The following is a 21321-nucleotide window of genomic DNA, read 5'->3' on the forward strand; positions in this document are numbered from 1 at the left end:
TACTTACCTTATATGGACACAGTACTGACTAATCACAGTTCTTGTATCACCTAGGAATTGCATTCGGCTGCAAGTAACAGTGTCCTGAACAAAGGTGCTTTAAACACACAAGGGACTATTCTTTTACAGAAAGTCTTCCGCTAAGCAGCCCATGGATAATTCAATCCTTCGTCAGATTTGCCAGGAATCGGGATCTTTCTATCTTTATGTTTCCATCCTCAGGTTCTCCTCATGTTTCAATATGGCTGCTGGAGTTCCCTCTATCATGTCTGCTTGGGTGTCCTTTACCTCCCTCATCCCTCCATGTATATTCTTCTGAAATTAGAGAATTAGTTGGAGAGGATGACCTTCGTGGACGAAGGAGAATGTCCTTTGGTCAACGGAATGAGTAGTGGAGGTATTTTGTGACCTAGGTCTTCCTAGCTCCCAAGCCTATTCTCTTCTATAGATTATTGTTCTCAATTTCTCTCTTCCTCCCTATAACAGAATTATTTATCCATGTCATTTACCATGAGACTCTGTAGTGCCTCCCACTGGAGTAAGTGGAGTGACATCCTTGTCCTGTTGAACTTGGCCTTGGCCTTGAGGCTTGTTTTGATAAAGAAACATGTGAGCAGACATAACCCAAGCAGAATCTTTGAATGTGTGTGGCATCTTAGTTCGGCCTCTTGAACTTTCTGTAAACTTCCAGGAGAAGGACATGCTCAAGATAGCTGCTAGTTCAGGAATGGAGAGATATGGGGAACAGACCTGAACCCTAACCTCCACTTAGAGTCAAGCTCAGCTAATCTCGTGGAAGTGCATCAGGATCACACCTGAACTGCTGCAGACCCACGAGTGAGAAATAAATGCTTATTTTTATAAGGCAGAGCTTTGGGAATTATTTGTTACAGAACATTATAATAGCAAAAAAACTGACTAATACACCCACCAGGCTGGCCAACTCAGGAGAAAGAGTTAAGGATACTGTTTTATATTCTTTGCATTGAAAATGACAAGAAGTCAACTCATATCAGTATGAAAAAAAATGCAGTGGCTCACATTTATGAAAAGCCCAGGAGTAGATCTGGCATCCTGTGCAGTCGAATCCAGAACCCAGATAATATTGCAGAGCTTTGTGTTTCTTTCTATGTCTTGTCCCTGTTTCTCTTTGAATGTTGACACCACTCTTTGCTACAGCAAGTAGCTCCTCCCATGCTGCTGGGGAAAATGGCAGCAAGTAGTTCTAGCTGATAATGTCCCTACAACTAAAGTCTCTGGAGGATGGGTGAACTTTCCACCGAGGCCTGACAATCAAGGTTCTCCATGCCCTTGGCCATGGGATTGGTTCAAATATGGTCAGGTAACCCAAGCAATCATACTTCCCTAGGATTTTCGTGCTGGAACCCTCAGGAACAATGACTCCTCCTATACGCTGGAGTTCTGATGGGCTAATTCCCCTTAACACAGGCTATTCCTGGGAGGAATTGTTTCTCAAAAGAAGGGAGGCTGGTCTAAGTACACATAAGCACAAAAGATACACAATTTAAGATTGGGGAAAAGTCTGGGCTACCTCAACAGAACCTTTTAAATCTTAAAAAGATTGATTCGTTCTTTATTCAAAATCTTTTGTTGATTAATAATAGCTATCATGTGTTCATTTTTCTTTTGTGTATTAGACATTTATTAAATCCTCACCTAATTGTGCAACCTAGAGATTATCCTTATTTTATAGATAAAATATCTGAGGCTCAGGGAAAATAAGAAACTTGCTCAAAGTCACAAAGACCAAAAGTGGCCATGATGTGATTCAAATTCGAATCTGTCTGCAAAGCTCATGCTCTTTCCAGCCCAACATATGGCTTGATGAATTGGCATCGTCCCGCAGGGCCACACTTGGGCAAAACTGTGTTAAGGGCCCGGGTCATCTGCTCCATCACCCCGTCCCACTTTCCAGTCCCCACTTTCTTTCTTTTGGCACATCTACTGAATGCTAATACCTGGTGTTGGTGGGTGATTGCTCAGTGTGGACACGTTGGTGTCAACCCAAGCTTTATCTTGTTCGTGATTTCCATCAAAATTGTGCTCCAGTTCCTTTAAGACCCCCGATCTCTCACAGAGAGGAACCCAATCACATATTCACAAGAGAGCCCCCAGGTAATTGTGTCACATTTGTACTTGACAAAGGTCTCAGGGTCTTACTTCTAAAGAAGGGCTGCTAGTGGAAGGGACCAGCCCACAGGCAGTTATACAGGGATCAGCAGGAATATTCATTTCCTAGGGCTGCCATAGCAAATCATACAAACTGGGTAACTTAAAACAACAGAGTTTTATTCTCCCTCAATTCTGGGTGCCAGAAGTCCAGATTCAAATTATTGGCAGGGTTGTTTCCTTCTGGGAACTGAGGAGAATCTATTCCATGCCTCCCTCTGCTGTTGCTGGTAGCTCTTAGCCCTCCTTGGCTTATAGCTGCGTAAGTCCAATCTCTGCTTCCATCTTGACTTGGCCTTTTCCTCTGTGTGTCTCTGTGCCTCAAATCTCCCTCTCTTCTCTCTTATAAGGACACCAGTCATTGGATTAGGGTCCACCCTAAATTCAGAATGACCTTATTTTGAGATACTTATATTAATTACATCTGCAAAGATCCTATTTACAAATAAGGTCACATCCACAGGTATGGTGTGTGGGGTGTTAGGACTTGGATATATCTTTTAGGGGGACACAATTCAACCCACTACAGCAGGGCATTTTGGGGCCCCACAAGTCACACCCTTAGTCTACCTGAGATTACCCTCTTCCCCTAAGTGCAGAGTCCTGAGCTATGCTTGGTATTTCACCAATTTCCCTGCAAAGGCTTTATGGGGCTATCTTTACAACTACAGAAAAAGGAAGATATTTGCAATCTCGACTTATGTTCATTCATTACCTAGCAAGGATACTTAGCAAAAATAATAAAACATAAGGAAAAGCTGTAGGTTGACCGATTCCTGGTCTTTTAAGGGTTGAGTTGTATCCAAGACAGGAGGGTGTTGCAAAGCAGGGAGTAGTGCAGAGAGGGTACCCCAGGACACTTCTGCTGCACTGTGGTTTGTGGTCTGCAGCTCCATCAGGCAAGGACGGCATCTGAGCCATCTATCCTGAAGGGGCTCTGCTTATTCTTTGGTCTGTTCTTAGCTCTCCCAAGTCTGTTCAAAAGAGAGATCATGGGGGTGGCCAGTTAACTCAGTTGGTTGGAGCGTGGTGCCGGTAGCACCAAGGTTGCTGGTTCGATCTCCACATGGGCCACCCCCATGATCTCCGTGGGAGTAGCCAAGGGCAGAGGTGTTATCTTGCCCTGACCCAGGCCCCAAAGGCATAACTCCGCTACTGCTCGCCTCCTCGGGATATTTCTCTTGGCTCACCCTGAACTCCAAATACCTGTAATTTAAATTTAAGGACTTTAAATCACCTGGCTGCTTAAACCACCCCCTCTCAACATCCCAGCCTGACTTCTGTCAAGCCAGCCACCCCCAGGGCCTTCTCTTCCCCCTCCTGTGACTTTCCTTCCTATCTACACTGGACTCATGACCTTCTACTCGGTCCCATCTTATTGATGAAGAAACTGAGGCTTACAGAGGTGACATAACTTGCCCCATGTCTATGTACATTGGGCTTGTAATTAGTGGCCTTTCCATGCCCCATGAGATGTTTGCTCCCTGATTTACAGCATTAGTTCCCAGGCTTTAGGATCTTGGAACTACTTTGCTGTGGGGAGAACATTCTAGGACAACCCACACTTACTTGCATGGTGGACCCCAAAATTATTGGAGCACTGCCAAAGTGGGGAGCAGACCACTCTGTGGCTCCAGGCCAAGACGTGTCCAGATAGTGGGGAGGGAAATACTGAGTGTAAATTACGCACACTAGGAAAGATCTCCAGGTTGCTAGCAAGTTGCTGTTTGCTAACTATTGTGCTTAACACTTTACTCACTTTATCAGCACATTTTTTGGATGAAGGAAATGTGGCTCCAAGAAGATACGTGATTTAGCACTTGAGAGACCAAAGTGGGATTCACAGGTAAGTCTGTCACCAAAGCAGATTGGTGTAAGAAGTACCACGGGGGTACTGTGGGCGCCCCACAGAGGGGAGGGTGAGACTGTGTCCTACCCTGTTCCTCATTGCCTCATGTGTTCCCGAGTAACACCCTGTGAAACATCCCTGGGCTGTCCATGGACGTCTGCAGAGCCATGCGAGCAGGCACAGACCCTGAGGCAACTGGGGACATGTTCTCACAACATCACACCACCATTAGTTTCTGAGAAACCGGTACCACTACTTTCCAGTGACTGACAAGGTCCCCTCCCAAACCTGGCAGAGCCTCAGCATGACCTGAGGTGCTCAAAAAAGTACAGCTCATCAGGGCCCCACTTCAGCCTTGGAGACGTGACCTGTGTTTCCAAGCCCCTCTTCAGGAAGGAGTTGCACAGCAGGCAAGGGATTTCAGAGACTCTTACGCTAGCTTAGTGAGCTGGGGGTCAATCTCATCAGCTGATGGACCGTGGAGATACAGAGCTGAGTGGCAGCCAGCAGTCATGAGAGGGAATGTGACAGAAGGGGATGAGCAGGGCTGTTCTGACCAGAGAGCCCCGGGTTTGGATCCACTTCCTATCACCCGAACCTTAATTTCCTCATTTGAATAATGAGCACAGCAGTGAGTGGTAACGCCCAGCTCAAGGCACCACAGGAATAACTTCGAGAACCACACAAAGAACCTGAGTGGGAGAGGGGCCCTTCAAGTTCTCAGCAAATGACAACCATTAATCAGAGGCCACACCAGTGGTGGGCGGATGGGCCTTGGATCTAAGCTTTTCACTCCCACAGTGGTTCTCTCCCATCCGCCTCTGTGGGAGAACTATCCCGTATCATAAGTCTTAGCAGTGAAACTGTCAAGCCCCTGACGGCACTGCCTTTATCAGGGCTTCCCTAGGCAGAGGCCCATTTTTCTCTGACTCGGGCCAGCAGTGAGGCAGCGATGGTTCCTGAGCACACGCCTACAGGCCCTGGCTGCCTTTCACAAGCTAGAAATAGGGCAGAAGCTTCTCTTATCCACACCCTCTCGGTGTTACCAAAGGAGTGATAATTTGCTCCTGTACTCGGTCCTTGACTCCCATAGATATTGCAAGGGATGTGCCGGGGACAAGCGTTGGTTTGAAAGCTGGTGTGAGAAAAACTGATGAAGTGCCACACACTGGGCACCCACTCTATGCCAGGAGCTTCTCACATAACCTCATTTAATGCTCACTGCCACCCTCTGGGCAAATGTGCTCGGCCTGACCCTGGAGCCAGGTCTGTCTGGACAAAAACCACTCCTTGGACTTCATTTAAGGTTGTTTTTCCTTTGATTTACTCCTGAAACAGCCAGTGTCTAAACGAAGGAGATGATCTAGATATGGGGACACGGGAGTGGCTGTGGCTCCCTTCTGCCTCCTTGGCGCTCACAGATGCCTGAGGTTGGTGACCTTGGCAGTCTGGGTGCAGTGGAGCTAGCTGGGGGGAGAGCAGGACTAGGCTTCCTGCCCCCTGTGTCCTCAGTCACATCAGCACCCGGGAAAGACTAACTCTCACATAAATGACACTGCTGCTCAGGAAGTCACCTCACCTGTGCCGCATGTCTGGGCCTTGACCCCCTTGCTTTGTTGGGACAAACTCCCTGTCTACACCTGAGCTGCTGGGCGAGTTTTCCACGGGCAGGCTGGGCTGGACAGCAGGAATCCCTGTTCTCAGAAGCTGATGACCCTCATCACCTATGGTCACATTCTGTACTTCGCAACTTGGTTACTAAGACTTTCCACGACCCAGGCCCGTTTTACATTGAGGGGATGCCATACTCCAGCCATAGCACAGTTGCCCTCCTTACTGTTCCCGTTTTTCCCACTACAGTGTTGGTCATGCGTGAGAAGCCACCCTGGGGAGTCCAGGCTTCTGAACCAGGGTTAAATGCTCGTTCTGAGTTTATTCACCAGCTGAGTGAGCTTGGGCAAGTCGCTGTAATGCTCAGGCCCCAGTGTTCTTCTGGTGTGAGGCTGAACTATGTTTAAGACCAGGGCACGGGCTTTGGAGGAAAGAACTGGGAACTGACTGGTCTCAGAGAGCTTCTCCTGAATTCCTTTCAGCATTCAGCACCCTCACCTGAAAAATGCGAGAAGTATTATCTCTCTTGCAGGTCTATGGAAATGACTGAAGGGAAACGTCTGACAGCTATCTCATTTTCTTCTTTCTTACTTTTTTTTTTTTTTTTTTAAAGATTTTATTGGGGAAGGGGAACAGGACTTTATTGGGGAACAGTGTGTACTTCCAGGACTTTTTTCCAAGTCAAGTTGTTGTCCTTTCAGTCTTAGTTGTGGAGGGCACAGCTCAGTTCCAGGTCCAGTTGTCGTTGCTAGTTGCAAGGGGGCACAGCCCACCATCCCTTATGGGAATCGAGGAATTGAACTGGCAACCTTGTGGTTGAGAGCCCACTGGCCCATGTGGGAATCGAACCTGCAGCCTTTGGAGTTAGGAGCACGGACCTCTAACCACCTGAGCCACCAGGCCGGCCCTTCTTACTTTTAAGCAACTACATCCTCCAGGGTCAAGCTCCAGGGTCTTCTCTGCAGCCTAACCCCTGGCCTACCCTGGGTCCTGATCTCCCTCCCTCTTGTTTTTGGCGGCCCAGCTGCCTGTGGGCCCTACTGCAGATGCACATTTTGTTCCTGACTGGGGCTTCTGCCCTTGCTCATTTTCTCTGTAACCATGGACTGGTTAGACCTGAGACAAACCTCAAACACTCATCAACCTTGCCTTCCTCAGTGTAGGAGGCCTGCAATGTTTCTGACAGAGGGCTGGAAGTACCTGCAGACTGAAGCCTCAGCCAGCCTGCCTGATGGGTGCAGCTGGAATTGGGAGGGAGAAAGAAATGGGAGGTGAGTGCACTCCAGGCCCGGAACACGTGGGACCACCTGCCTTACACCCCTGCAGAATACAGTGGCGGGTGAGCTCAAACATGTCCAGAGGAAAATCTTTAGAAAAAGGAAGTAAGGAAGTGAGATTGGAACAGAGTAAATTATTTCAAGAAACCAGATTGCCAAAGACTTAAAGTAACAAATGCACTTTTAATTGATCTACAGATAAAAACTAGTCAGCAAGGTCAGTAACCGTTTCAGCCCCTCATCTGTTAGAGCCATACCCTGGACAGAGTTGAGGAAGTGGGTTAACAGGTTATTTGTGTTATTTCACTTCATCCACAGTATTAGAAAAACAAGGCATGGTATCAGTTTAGATGAAATGCGTGGCTGGCAGCCAAATCCAGTCCCTATATTCCGTATTTTTTCTTTAGTTCTTCTACTTTGTCGATGTAAGCTTTCATGGCATCTTCCTTGGAAGTCCCTGTAAAGAATCAACCAGATTGTCGGTCAGAGAAGCAGCATGATAGAAAAGCAGCATCTTTAGATACCCAGACATCCCTGGTTTAACACGCTGAGGCTCAGTTTCTCACCTGTGAAGTGGGGGGTCCTACTTACTGCATCTCAGAGACCTGGCCAGGATTTGACTTGAGGTATTTGAAGAGTCTGGCCAACAGTGAATGCTCCATAGAGCACTGAACCAATGTGTGTAGGGCTGTCCTGAGGCCTGCCACTGGCCTACTGGCCATGTGAGGCCCCCACTGTCATGAGTGAGTGGTTTAACCTGAGCCTCGGGAGAAAGGTTGGGCCCTCTCGACAGGCAGGAAACTCTAACATGGGAGCCAGGTGACTTTACCGGTCCTGCTGCCTCTCAGGGTTGGCTTTGGCCTATCAAGCATTTCTCTGTTGAGCTTTGTCTCCCAGAGTTGATAAGCTGGCAGTGAAAAAGCAAAGCCTGGCACCCTCTTCTCCCCAGAGAGAAGTTATAAGAAAAAATTTGAGAACTCTGAGCAAAAGTAGCTGGCTTTTGGAGGGTAATAAGGCAAATCTTTGCTTTCTTGCTGCTGTACAAGGGACACTGACTATATCCCTGAGAGAGAGCAACATCTATCTTCCTGGATGCCATAGCGACGGAGAGATACCTGCTGGGCATTGGAGCACGTTCTAAAGCACTGGGGAGCATGGGGCCCGAGGATGGTATGGAAATGCTCAATGAAAATGGACAGGCTTTCCCGTTCTAGTTACTTAGCAAATCCTAGGAGTGTTTTTATTGTATTCTGGCCCTTTTTGAATTGAAGGGTTTCTCATTTGCAGGAAGACAGAGGGCTTATTCAGAAACTAGCTAGCAAGAACACAAAAGCTGGCAGGCACTTTGGTGCCAACTTTTGGGTCTTGCTGTCGCAGGTGGCACGTGATATAGTAGGAGCTGAAACACTTCTTGGCTGCTGTAGCTTAGCATATAATAGCTCCATTCACTGAGCCTATGAGGTGCCAGAACCTTGCCATGCATTAGCTCATTCCCTTCTTTTTTTGTGCCTTTCTGGCTGGAAGGGAAGTGGGAGGGCTGCTTGGCTTATGGGGTTACTGCCTGGCATTGTGGGGGAGAGGAAGGTATGGGAAGGAAACCACCCCTTATTCCGAATACATATAGAAAGCCCTTGCCAACTATATCACCTTCTAATCTGTTTTTCAGTGGCCTAGTCCCAGCTCATCCTCTCCAGATGATACCACTGCTCAGACATGGTGCTTTTGGAAAAGGCAGAAATGGCATTAGGAAAAAAAGTAGGTGGCCCAGTTTTTTTCCATTCTGACACCGGTCAACCTGGTTTCCAACATGTGCCTCATCCACTTTGTTTTCTTTCCTCACCCCTTTAATCACCCATAATAAAGAGTATTTCATTACTGGGCTTCACAAACTAAGGAAACTGATTAGAACAATTACCTTTCAGCTCATTCCAGGCATCCCACTTGGCCTTGCCTTTGAGGTCCAACATCCCAGGCCGTTCTTAAATAAGAAAAGGAAAGACATTAGATCTGCTTCGAGTTCTAATGGAGAACGTTATCAACTTTCTTGCCATGAAAGCCATCTTTTATTACATCTACTCCTTCTACATTCTGTCATGGAGGTAAATGGGCCTAGAACAGTATATAGAAATCCAAACTTAAAACCTAGAGGAAATAGGAGGAAAACTATTCTCATTACTAGGGAATCCTGTCTTATAAGTTAAATAACCCCCACATTTCTCCTTTTAAAAAGTGTAATTAGAAAACAAGTACTATATCCATGCATATGGCTTGAAATTCAGATGCTACAAAGGGGACGACTATGAAGTTTCCCTCCCACCCCATTTCTCTCCTTCATGCACTATTGTTATCTGTTACCTGGGTGTTCTTTTCTGTGAATTGTCTGCTCATATCCTTGCCCCATTGTTTTACCAAATTGTTAGTCTATTTCTTGTTGATGTGTGGGAGGTTTTCCCTGACAGCAAGGTTTCTTTAAGTTATACCATGGTTTAATTCTTACAGACCTGTTATCGGCGGCACTTGGGAAACACACTACCTCCCTGCTGACGATTTTACTGCAACACTGAGAACAAAGGCAAGGGGAGCAATCGCGGTGCCCACAGCCTGGACCACCATGTCTGAGGAACACTGAGTCTTCCCTAGTGCTTTCAGGAAAGCATTCTGGGATACCTGGGAGGTGTACCTGCAGCATCATCATCCAAATCCTACAGCAGCACCCCCCAACAGCCCTTTCTGCGATCATGGAAATGTAAGTCGTGCTGTCCAACTCAGGAGCCACCTGTCACTTGTGGCAACTGAGCACCTAGAATGGTGGTTTGTGTAACTGAAGATTGAATTTTTGATTTTTTAAAATTTGAACTATTTTCAGTTTAAATTCAGATAACCACACGTGGCTAGTGGCTACTGTATTGCACCATGCAGTCCGAGGGGGTGCTGATAACGCCCTGATCAGGAAGCGATCTATTCCCGAGCCAGCGTGCTTATCCTCTGTGAAAGCAGGGCAGAGGCCAGACTCTGTGAAAATATTGCTTAGCAGAAGAGCGTCTTGGCTGATCTGATCTCCCCCACCCCAATTCATTTCTCCTTCCCCTCCCTGGGAGGATACAGAGTTTATAAATCCAGTGTAAAACTCACCTTTGCCACAAGACTTTTTTCACCCCAGCCCTTGATATGAACCCAAGTTTGATTTGGCACCTTCTCCTGCTTCCAGCTGGCTGGCAGCCAACACACCTGCTCCACCCTCCACCCCAACTACAGAGGAATTGGGGGCCATGCTCACCCTCTTGAACAGGGGTAGGGGTGACTTCCTTCTGTCCTGCCATGGACTGCACCCTGCTGTTGCCTCAGTACATACACAAGTTTCAGGGACTTTGGAGCAGAATGAAAACCAGCCAGGGCAAGAAAGGCAGTATTGTAGAATACGGTAGTCCAAAACTATGGCCTCAAAATCTGTATCAAGATTTTTTGGCAGAGAATAAATGGTCATCGGGAACTGTTTCAGCACAAACGTTCTAACCTGCCCCAAGAAGCCAGCTGCTTCTCGGCTCCTGATACTGGGCTTGGCCTGGCTGCCAAGTGCTTCAAGACTTTGATCTTGCCCATCTGGGGTGGAAGCAGTATGTTTCAACAAAGATACCTAGTACTGAGCTGAGAGTTTGGAGCAAGTCTCTTCCAAGCTGGGGCCTATGCGTCTTCCCAAGTAGATGGGAAATGCTCTTGATAATCAGTAAAGTCCTTCCAAAACTAGGATTTAAAAAACTAGTTCTGCTAGCTGAGCTACCAAGATACCAAGAAAAGTACAGGGTCTATGAACCCCATCCAGGAACATGATCTTTGGGGAACCTCTCCTAGCATAAACCCCAGGAGCATCATGAAACATCACCATGCCCCACCCAAGAGTAGGACCTTGGGTGGTTTTGAGTGAGATTCCCACTGACTAAGAGTTCCAGCACCAATCAAGGCTGCTGAGCCTGCTGTGAACAGGGGCCCTCCCACACTTATCTCAGCATACCTGTATTTATATCACCCACAGTGGCTTGTTTGTAGCGGCTGTAGATGTACAGCATCTCATCATCTGCTGGCTTGGTCTTGAGGTGCTTAACAGCCTCAGCGGCTTTGTCAAACTCGGCCTAAATGTGAGGGGGAGGAAAGGCCTGATTAGAGCTCAGTAATGGGGAGGTGGGGTTGGAGCGGCAGCACTCCTCCTGCAATGTAGGTGAGGAAAAGCAGCACTCCCCCCACCCCCAAGGGCCCCCCTCTCCTCTCTCAACAGGGCAGCTAGGAAGATTCAGCAAAACAAAGAGGGGAAGCACATTGGTTCACTTATTGATCAACATCTACGTATAGGGAGCTCTCAACTCTCCCAGGTATCAGGCACTGGAAATACAGTGGTGACCGAGGCAGGCACAGACTGCCTGCAGTGGAAGTACACTCAGCAGGAAAAGCAGCATGGCAAACTGCCCGGCCACACCCGGGTCAGACTGGGGAATGGCTGATGTCCCAGTGAAGCCCTGACCTGTGTAGGGGCGCAAAGGGTGCTTGAAACAGCTGAGAAGGGGACAGGGAATGAGTACATCGGGGTCAGTGGCCCGAATTCGTTAGCGCCCTTTCCTTGGGGCTGGGGCGTCCAGCGCCAACCTCTGTCCCAGTGCCGCACTGGTGAGAGGTGAGAGAAGCCAGAGGTCCGCCTACACAGCGTCTACATTCGAGCGAGGGAAAGGCCTCTGAGTCACTCCTTCCCAGGCGCACTCTCTCCTTCCCGTACGCCGGACACTCGGCCCCAACTTTCACTGACCTCCAAGCTCTCAGCCACTGCTTCCCTGCTCCGCATGGTGCCCCTATTCCTGTCTAGTCCTTCCGGACAGGGGACTCATTCCCGTTGCTCCTTCAATCCACGCAACTCTCTAGCTCCCATCTTTCTACCTGGGACCCTCGCCTCCGACCCCTATCCCTGCTTCTACGCGAAGTCCACCGGATGGGCAACTTCCCAGCAGTTGCGGAGTAGGTGCAGTGTTGGGAGTCCCAAACCGCAAAGTTGCCCTCACAAGGCTCTCTCCAGAGTCAGGGCTGGGCATGGATCCAGGAGAAAAAGCGGAGCCAAGCAGGAAAAGACCTTGCGGAGCCCTGCCTGCAGAATGGTCCCCGCACCGGCCCCCCGCCCCGCTGCACTCCGGCAGCCAGGCTGGGCACGCGTTATACCTGAGACATGCCGGCAGGGTTGGTTGCAAGAATTCCAGTGGGCCAGCGGAAGCGGCGACGAGGAAGAAGCAGTAGCACAAGACTCCACTGGCAGCGCCGTTAGAGGCACAGTCACAAGCCTCCCAAATTTCGCTCGGGCGAGCGAGGGGCAGCCAATCAGAAACCTGCTCTACTCTGGGGGCGTGGCCAGTCGCTGAGCGCTGCCCTGTTAGCCGGATCCCACGTGGGGCCGCTCGCGCTCGCGCAGAGAGGAGCCGAAGGGGACGCCGGGAGCAGGTGGGGACCGCGGAAGTAGGGAGCGCTTAGGGGGAAAGTGCTTTGGGACCAGCGGGCTTCAGTCCCAGGCCGCTGTGGGGAGCGGGCCTTGGAGCAAAGGAGAGGGGGCGGAGGCTGAAGAGTAGAGACTTAAATTTGTGTCGTTAAATCCTGTGCCCGGTGTGAAGAGGCCGGAAGTAGCCCCTCTGGACGAGTAACCTCTCCGTCCCCGTTACCGAGAGGATATCCCTGGAGAACTGCGCGATGGTGGGGAGCTGGGCCGGTCCCCAGAAAGGCGAAGCCGAGGTCTCTCTCTCAATCTGAGCATTTAGCATGTCTGCACGTGGCCTCAGTTTCCAGCCTTGTATTGCACATTTTTGTTTGTGGTTCAGTTCTCCATCTGGGGCGTTCAAGTCAGGGATAGTGGCTCACTTGTCTTGACTTGAACAGTCTTGGCCCGAGCCAGGTGCCCAGCAAACAGTCCTTAAGTGAATGAATCTTAACTTCATTCACAAATATTTACTGAACTTTTGTCAGGTGACTTGCACCGTTCTGGGCCTTGGGGATAACAGCAGTGAAAAAAACAAATCCTTGCGTTCCTTGAACTTACATTGGGGGGGATAGTTAATAAAATAAGTTAAATAGGAAGTTTGTTAGGGTGCTAAGAAGTTGGAAGTTTATAGTTTTACATGGGGAGGTGGGGGTGGAGGGGGAGGTAACATTGGAGAAAGCCTCCAAAGGAGAGGAAGGAACATTTCAGGTAGACAATTAGTGTAAGGATGTGAGCAAGGAGTGAGGGGAAGAGTAGGAGGAGATGAGACTGGCAGGCTGGCCAGATCATGCAGAGCTTGGTCTTTATAGGGACTTTGACATGAATTCTGAGTGAGACTGGAAGTCACAGGCTTTAGAGCAGAGGATGATGTCGGAGGGGTCGGGTCATTGCAAGGCTGATGTTCTCCATTGGAACTGAAAGGAGCGGCACAGGTAGATGGGGGAATTTGAGAATGGTGCCCAAGAAACTAAGGGGAGAATTTCCTGGTGGTTACGGAGGAGCTGGGTGAAGGGGGGTGCTTGACGGAAAATTCTCTGGAGATCATTAAAAAAGAGATCATTCCTCTCCGATTCATAATTTGTAACAAGAGGACTGAACTACAAATCTCAAACCCCATTCCCTCCCCTCTCCCCCCAATTACAGCTGCAGTGTTTAGAAAGAAAGGCCAGGTGGAAGCTTTCCGACTACAAACTTAATGTAGATCTGGCTTTTATGGGAAGAAGTGGAGATACAGTAGCAAGGAACAAATCTAGAATCTTTAGTCTATGAATAATTTTGTTTGACAAAGCAAACCAAGCAAAATAACAAGTCTTGGAGTTAAACTGGGGGAAATTATATTTGAACTGTAAGAAATGTAGATTTCTTCCAAAATGACAATTCAGAGCTGCTTTTTTCCTTCTGAGGCCCAGATGAAGCCTGGATTCACTTTTGGTCCATTATTTGGTGCTTATGGGCTTACAGCTTTCTTGACGGAAATTCAGATTGCCTCTGTGGGTCAGATTTGCAGTCAGCGGTATCTCTTAGTCAGTAGGTTTTGACATTAGGTTATTGTGTTTGGCATCTTTGAAAAGATTAGGTACCTCTGATAATATAATTTAAAAAATATTCCTCAAAGATTGGTTGGTGTGATTGAGTTTAGACTGGAATTAAATATTGTAGAAAGCGAGATTAGTGTTTTAAATTAACTTGGCAGTCTCCAGTTTAAGTGGGGTTGATTTGTTGGTTCCTTGTTTGGAATATACTCCACTTTGCTAAAAAACCCATTTTCCACAATATGGTTTTGTGCCACCTGGTCTACAAAAGTTGCCCAAAGCAACTAAGCATGCAACTAGTAAGGATTATAGATCCCAGGGATCAGGGTGCTTGCTAAGTGATCTTGACAAGGTGAAGGAAGAGTGTCTGTCAGGGCCCAGCCTAGGCCTAGTTTTGAAGTAGCTGAAGGCTTACTCTCTAGCCTACTTCCTGCTTCACTTCTCAGTGACCCATTTTTGGTAATCGCCACCTATGGAAATGCTACCTTAAGCCCTCCACTTACTACTTCTACTCCAGGTGATTGGAATGGCATTCTGCTTTTAACATGAGGAGGTGGTAACAAGCCAGGATCTAGGATTTAATTAAAAAAATTTTTTTAGAGTATATTGAGGGTCAATCAATTATGCAGTGTTTTATTCTGGATTTCAACAGTATTGGAAAGGAAATTGCTCTTCGTATCCTGAGAAAGTGCAAGTTCCTCAGCTCTGTTTATATCCTTGTTAACAACTGTCACATTTTGTAATTATTTACAGTCATTTTTATTTGCATTTGTCCTCTCTGAGCCCACTCTACATAAGGCAGGGAGGTAGGGATCACTGTGTATTGGTCGATGCCTATCTCCAAGGGCCTGGCACTTCTTAGGCACTCAGCCAATGGTGGGTGAGCGCATGGCATGCTTTTTCTCTGTAAAATGTATTCCTTCTCAATAGCCATGAACTTGGAAACCAACTAAGTTTATTAGAACTGAATGTGAAACTATGGGCTGGAGTAAAGCAGCTAACCCTCACATTCTTGGGATTCCAATTTTGACTCTCAGAGGCTTTACTTCCTGGGTCTCAGTGTAAAGCCAGACAGGCAAGATATATTGTAACAGCAGGGAAAGCAGCTATTGCCCAATGGGTGTGAATAGTAGTTTAATATTAGGTTGCTTGGTATAAACTAAACCTCTAATTCTAAAAGTAACCTATCATTAAAAAATGGACTACAGTTACAGTAAAGCTTTACTAGAAGGCAAGGGTTAGAATATTAACAATTGGTGAATTATATTTAGTCGGTATTTATTTTCTAATTTCATAGAATGTGACTCCTGAGGCTTGGCTCTAGCAAAACTGGGAGGAGACTAGTGTGTTTTAAAGGGAAGGGGGCCCTTGGGAAATGCTCCTGGGAAAGGAGTGGAGAGAGGTGAGCCGAGTTGGTGGCCTTTGTTTTGTGAAGGCTGAGGTAAGAGCTGAGGACGTGGGATGAGAATACAGCATAGCTTTTCTCTCCTTTCCCCCTTTCTTTTCTCCTCCTGTGTCTCTTTTCCTTTTCTGATAGCGTAACTGTAGTGAGAGGAGCCTGGCAGCTGGAGGTCTTCACCAGTCCCTCCCCTGTGCCTTTCTCTTCTTTCTTTGGGGGTTCAGATTCAGAGGAATTGGGCATGAGAGAAGAGTGAGTGTGTGTGTGTCACACAAGTGTATGATCCTCTCGTTTCCCCTGTCCTCTTTCTGTCCCGCCAACATGGTAGGTGGTGCTTTGGGCAGAGGTGAGGCACGGAGACCAGGGCTTGGGAGCAGGGGGTCCTGGTGGGGACGAGCTCTGTACTGGCTGGTAGTAAGCAAGGGAAGAGCCTTTCTTTACAATTACTTAAACATAAATTGGTCATTCACTGGTCAGGTGCTGTTTAGAAATATTTATGACTATGGGCAGGAATAATGAGCACCTTATGAAGGCATCTTGCGTTCAGTACTGTAGTTCTTGTTCAACTTCATTAGAAGGATAAACTCTCTTCTGAATCTACGTTGTCTTCTTTGTTGTTTCCTTAGCTCCCAGTTACACATGACAGGTGCTTGGTAAATGCTTTGGAATTAGGTTGTTAGAGGTGAATTTGATTTATTTACTTTATTATGAGTTTCAAGTGTACAAAACAGACATTTATATACCTCACAAAGTGATAACCCCAATAAGTATTACCCATCTGATACTGTACTTAGTTATTACGATATTATTGATTATATTCACTGTGCTGTACTTTATACGCCAAGGCTATTTTTTTAAGTAGTAGTTGATATTCAATGTTATATTAGTTTTAGCATAGTGGTTAGACATTTATGTAATTTATGGAGTGATCCCTCTGGTAAGTCTAGTGCCCATCTGACACTATGCATAGTTTTTATAATATTATAACTATATTAAAAAAAACAGCTAAATTCTCGCTTCGGTAGCACATGTACTAAAATTGGAACAATACAGAGAAGATTAGCATGGCCCGTTGTGCGGGGATGACATGCAAACTCGTGAAACGTTCCTTATTTTTTATGTCGAATCTAAACAGAATAAATGAGCAAACAAAACAGAATTAGACTCAGAGATATAGGGGGAAAAAACTTGGTTGTTAGATAGGGGGACGGGATGGGGAGAAGGTGAAGGGATTAGAAAGAGCAAATTAGTAGACAGTATAGTCACTGGGATATGAAATGCAGAATGGGGAATATAATCAATATAATCAACGATGTTGTAAAGATTATGTAGGGTGCCAGATGGGCACTGGCCTTATCAAGGGGATCACTTCATACTATAGATGTGTGACTAGTGCGTTGTACAACTGAAGCTGAAGTAGAATAATACTGTATGTCAACTATAAGAAAGAAATATATATATAGTCACAGGAGGTGGAGTATAGCATAAAGAAGGTAGTCAATGGTATTGTAACAGCTATGTACGAAGTCAGAGGGGTAGTAGCTTGGGGGAGGAGGGTTATCACTTTGAGAGGGGTATTAATATAAATGTCTATTATGTTGTTTTGTACACTTGAAACTAATTGAAAAAAAAAAACAGTTAATTTTTAGTTTGAGATAATTGTAAATTCACATGCAGCTGTTAAATAACAGAGATCTCTTATATCCTTTACCCATTTTCTCCCAATGATAACATCTGGTAAAACCATAACACCTACTGCCATTAGTACACTGACGGTGGTATATTTAAGATACAGAACATTTCCTGTGTCTATGAGTTTTTGTTGCTTTGTTTGTTTGTCTTGTTCCATTGTTGTTTTCAGTTTTATATCCCACATATCAGTGAAATCATACGGTTCTCAACTTTTTCTGTCTGACTTATTTCACTTAGCATAATAATCTCCAGATCCATCCATGTTGTCGCACAGGGCACTATTTCATCTTTTCTTATGGCAGAGTAGTATTCCATTGTATACATGTACCACATCTTCTTTATCCAATCACCTGTCGAAGGACACTTTGGTTGTTTGCATGTCGTGGCCACCGTAAATAAAGCGCCATGAGATACAGAACATTCCCCTCGTTAAGGATCCCTCTTATTACTCTGATGGCCACAAGCACTTCCTTCCTGCCCTTCCCTCTTCCTTAGCCCTTGGCAACCAGGAATTTGTTCTCTATTTCTCTAATTTTGTTGTTTCAAGAATATTATCTAAGTGAAATCATGTCTTTTGCAACCTTTGGGATTGGCTTTTTCACTCAGCTTACTTCTCTGGTGATTCATCCAGGTTGTTGCGTGACCCAATATTTTGTTCCATTTTTATTGCTGAGTTGTAGTCAATCCTATGATGAACCAGTTTGTTTAACCATTTACCCATTGAAGGACAGCTGTGTTGTTTTCAGTTTTTGGCTATTACCAATAAAGCTGCCACCAAATAACTCATGTACAGATTTTTATGTGAACATACGTTTTCATTTTTGGGGGGATAAATGCCCAGGAATGCAATTCTCGGCCATATAACCATTCCATGTTTGGTTTTGTAAGAAACTGCCACTGTGGCTGTATCCTTTTACATTCCTATCAGCAGTGAATGAGAGATCTAGTTTCTCCACATCCTTGCCATCATTTGGTGTTATCACTTTTTTATTTTAAGCATTCTGGTAGATGTGTAGTAGTATCTCATTGCAATTTTAATTTGCATTCCATAATGGCTAATGATGTTGGACATCTTTTCATGTGCTTATCTGCTATCTGTATGTCTCCTCTGTGCGATGTCTCTTTGTGTCTTCTGCAGATGTTTTAACTGGATTTTTTTTTAACGTTGAGTTTTGAGAGTTATTTATGTATTCTAGATACTAGTCCTTTGTTGGATATGTGATTTGCAAATATTTTCTCCCCGTTTTTAGCTTGTCTTTTCATCCTCTTAATAGAGTTTTTCACAGAGCATATTTTTTAATTTTGATGAAATCCAGTTTTTCCTTTTATGGATTGCACTTTGGGTGTCAAAATTAATAACTCTGCCTAGCCCTAAATTTTGAAGATTTTTGTCCTCTCTCTCTCTCTCTCTCTCTCTCTCTGGTAAAAGTTTTGTGGTTTACAGTTAACATTATCCTTTTTTTTTTTAGTTAATTTTTTAATAAGGTGTAAAATTTAGGTTGAGATTCATTTTTTTGTTTTTGTCCTGGTATCTAATTACTCCAGAACCATTTTTTGAAAAGACATCTTTCCTCTATTGAATGGCCTTTGCACCTTTGTCAGTAATCTGCTGGGCATATTTATGTGGTCTTTTTCTGAATTCTCTCTTCTGTTCTGTTGATCTATGCATCTATTCCTCCACCAATACCACACAGTACTGATTACTATAGCTATATAATAGGTCTTGAAATTGGGTAAATTGATTCTTCTTTTTCAAAATTATGTTAGGTGTCCTAGTTATCTTTACATATAAATTTTGGAATAATCTTGTCTATGTCTACAAAAGATCTTGCTTTGATGGTAGGAATGGTGTTAAACTTGTATATTGATTTGGGGAGAATTGATATTTTTACTATGTTGAGTCTTCCAATCTATGTACATAGTATACTTCTCCATTTATTTTGATCTTCTTTGATTTCTTTCATCAGCAGTTTTAGTTTTCAGCATACAAATCCACTGAGCAAACCAGCCGCCCCTAATTTTCTTTTTTATGTGTTTATAACGTGTCTGGTTTGTTATGGAAATACTAGCTTCATAAAATGAATTAGAAAATGTTCCCTCTTCTCCTGTTTTCTGGAAGAGATTGTGTAGAACTGATGTTAATTCTTTAAGTGTTCTGTAGAATTCCCCAATGAAATTTTCTGGGCCTGGAGATATATTTTTTGGGAGTTTTAGCATTATGAATTCAATATTCTTAATAGGTACAGGGTCATTCAAATTTTCTGTTTCATATTGGGTAAGTGGTGGTAGTTTGTGTTTTTCAAGAAATTGTTTCATTTTACCTAAGTTGTGAAATTTGCATATGTAAATTTGTTCATAGTATTCCCTTTTATCCTCATGATGTATGCAGAGTCTGTGATGATATCCTCTGTTTTGTTGCTGATATTGGTCATTTGTATTTTCTTTTTTCTTTTCCAATCTTGTGCAAGATTTGTCAAATTTTAAAAATCTTTCCAAAGAACCAGTTCTTTTTTCATTGATTTTTCTCTCTATTGTCTTTCTGTTTTCAATTTTATTGATTTCTGTTTTTTATTATTTCTTTCCTTCTGCTTGCTTTCGGTTTGTTTTGCTTTTCTGGGTTCTTGAAGTGGGAGCTTAGATTATTGATTTGAGATTTTTTTTTTCTTATTTAACGTATGCGTTTAATGCTGTAAGTTTCCCTTAGTCCTGCTTTAACTATGTCCCACAAATTTTATGTTGTACTTTTTATTTTCATTCAATTCAGTGTATTTTTAAATTTCCTTTAATTTCTTTGACCCAGAGATTGTATAGCTGTCACTTGCCTACTTTCCAAGTGTTGCCATTTTCTTGATATCTTCCTGTTTTTCATTTCTGTTTTGATTCCACTGAGGTAATAAAATACACTCTGTATGATTTCATTTCTTTAAAATTTTTTTTTTAATTTATTGGGGAATATTGGGGAACAATGGGTTTTTCCAGGACCCATCAACTCCATGTCAAATCGTTGTTTTCAATCTAGTTGTGGAGGGCGCAGCTCACTGGCCCATGTGGGAATCCAACCGGCTACCCTGAGATTAGAGCACTGCGCTCTAACCACTGAGCCAACTGGCCGCTGGCCGCTCCACTTCTTTAAATTTGTTATGTGTTTTTCTATGGCCCAGGATATGGTCTTATTGGTATGTATTTTGCAGGCACTTGAAAAGAATATACATTCTGCTGTTGTTAGTGGAATGTTCTATAAATGTCCGTTACATCTTATTGGTTGATGGTATTGTTGAGTTCTATATTCCTGTTGCTTTTTTCTTTAGTTATTCTATCAATTGATGAGAAAGGGTTGTTGAAATCTCCAACTGCAATTGTGGATTTATCTTATTTCTTCTTTCAATTCTGTTAGCTTTTTCTTCAAATATTTAATAGTTTTGTTGTTTTTATACACATTAGGATTGCTGTATCTTGTTGGTGAATTGACCCTGTTGGTCCAAAGTTTCTTCTTTTATTATTTTCTTTCTGTTTAGACATTGTTTATCCATTCTTTTAGGGTAGTTGTGCTGCTAACAAATTCTCTTAGTTTTCCTTCATCTGAGAATGCCTTGTTTTCCTCTTCATTTCTGAAGAATATTTCTATTGGGCATAGGATTCTGGATTGATGATTATTCTCTTTTAGCATTTGAAAAATGTGCCACTTTCTGTGGCTTCCATGATTTATGATGAAAAATCTACTGTCATTTGAATTTGTTTTCTCTGGCTGCTTTCAAGATTTTTTCTTTGTCTTTAGTGTTCAGAACTTTGATTATGATGTGTTTTGGAGGGGATTTCTTTAGGTTTGTCCTGTTTGGGGTTCACTTCTTGAGTCTATAGGGTTTTATCTTTTACCAAATGTGGAAAGTTTTTAGCTATTTCTTTTTTAACCCTACCTTTTACCCTATCTTTTCAGAACTCTAATGACAGGATTATTATAGTCCACAGGTTCTAAGGATCTGTTCATTTATTTATTTTTTAAGTATTTTCTTGCTGTTCAGGTTGGGTAATTTCTGTTGTTTTATCTTCCAGTTCACTGATTCTTTCCCGTGTTTCCTCCATTCTGCTTTTGAGCCCATTCATTGAGTTTTTAAATTTCAGAATTGTATTTTTCAGTTCTAAAATTTCTTTCTTTATAGCTTCCTTTTCTTTTATGAGACTTTTTAAGTTTTCATTTGTTTCAAGCATATTTGTAATTGCTCATTGAAGCATTTTTATGATTAAAAACTTGCGTCATATGATTCTAATAT

General features: G+C 44.3%; 2 protein-coding genes and 1 non-coding gene across 8 annotated transcripts in view; 2 read left to right on the forward strand and 1 right to left on the reverse strand.

Moving 5' to 3' along the window:
• Positions 1-7090: 7090 nt before the first annotated feature.
• Positions 7091-12275, reverse strand: DBI (diazepam binding inhibitor, acyl-CoA binding protein). Its single transcript, XM_019714913.2, has 4 exons — positions 12124-12275; positions 10937-11054; positions 8843-8905; positions 7091-7384 (listed from the first exon to the last, which is right to left on the reverse strand). Exons 1-4 carry the CDS (start codon positions 12130-12132, stop codon positions 7311-7313), a joined length of 264 nt encoding a protein of 87 aa, XP_019570472.1. The 5' UTR covers positions 12133-12275; the 3' UTR covers positions 7091-7310.
• A 48-nt stretch (positions 12276-12323) lies between these two features.
• LG01H2orf76 (linkage group 01 C2orf76 homolog) overlaps positions 12324-21321 on the forward strand; it is a 66513-nt gene continuing 57515 nt past the window's right edge. For 2 of the 6 annotated variants that reach the window (XM_074335309.1, XM_074335332.1), the window contains exon 1: positions 12406-12684. The gene's annotated coding sequence lies outside the window, so the exon portion shown is untranslated. Of the gene's footprint in view, positions 12685-13239; positions 13363-21321 lie in introns of all 6 variants that reach the window. The other 4 variants (XM_074335321.1, XM_074335316.1, XM_019714908.2 and 1 more) reach the window with 4 other exon arrangements.
• Positions 16371-16478, forward strand: LOC141568017 (U6 spliceosomal RNA). Its single transcript, XR_012491033.1, has one exon. It is a non-coding gene; the product is annotated as a U6 spliceosomal RNA (small nuclear RNA).

This window comes from Rhinolophus sinicus, linkage group LG01 (genome assembly GCF_036562045.2).
Source record: "Rhinolophus sinicus isolate RSC01 linkage group LG01, ASM3656204v1, whole genome shotgun sequence".
Taxonomy (NCBI): Eukaryota; Metazoa; Chordata; class Mammalia; order Chiroptera; family Rhinolophidae; genus Rhinolophus; species Rhinolophus sinicus.